The sequence below is a fragment of the Pygoscelis adeliae genome, unplaced genomic scaffold (genome assembly GCF_000699105.1).
Source record: "Pygoscelis adeliae isolate BGI_AS28 unplaced genomic scaffold, ASM69910v1 Scaffold594, whole genome shotgun sequence".
NCBI lineage: Eukaryota > Metazoa > Chordata > Aves > Sphenisciformes > Spheniscidae > Pygoscelis > Pygoscelis adeliae.
Genome location: NW_008824718.1, coordinates 547,871 through 548,152, shown reverse-complemented (window position 1 = coordinate 548,152; position 282 = coordinate 547,871). Strand labels below are relative to the sequence as shown.

At 53.9% G+C, this 282-nt stretch overlaps 1 protein-coding gene across 1 annotated transcript in view; it reads left to right on the top strand.

The window, feature by feature from the left end:
* Positions 1-109: 109 nt before the first annotated feature.
* The window catches only part of CPE (carboxypeptidase E), a 59,324-nt gene continuing 59,151 nt past the window's right edge, over positions 110-282 (top strand). Inside the window, exon 1 of the mRNA XM_009323209.1 lies at positions 110-258. Coding sequence (XP_009321484.1) covers positions 110-258 — 149 coding nt within the window. The remainder of the gene's footprint in view (positions 259-282) is intronic.

The following is a 282-nucleotide window of genomic DNA, read 5'->3' as shown; positions in this document are numbered from 1 at the left end:
TCGAATACATTTGTGTTGCTCTGCAGTAGTACTATCTGAATCTTTCACGGAGCACTCTGTCTGCTCATTTAGGTTTTTGCCAGTGGGTTAACTGGGTGGGACCGCACGAATGCCGTGCAGAGCAGAAGTGTTTCACCAAATAAAAAAGCGATGTCGGAGTCGCGCCCCGGGATTCTTCCAGCGCTTTTCTCCATCTGGACATCGGGACCAGTCGATGAAAACAGCTGTAGTGGCTTCCGCCCGCATCTTGCGGCTCCGGTACGGCGGGGCCGCGCACTCATC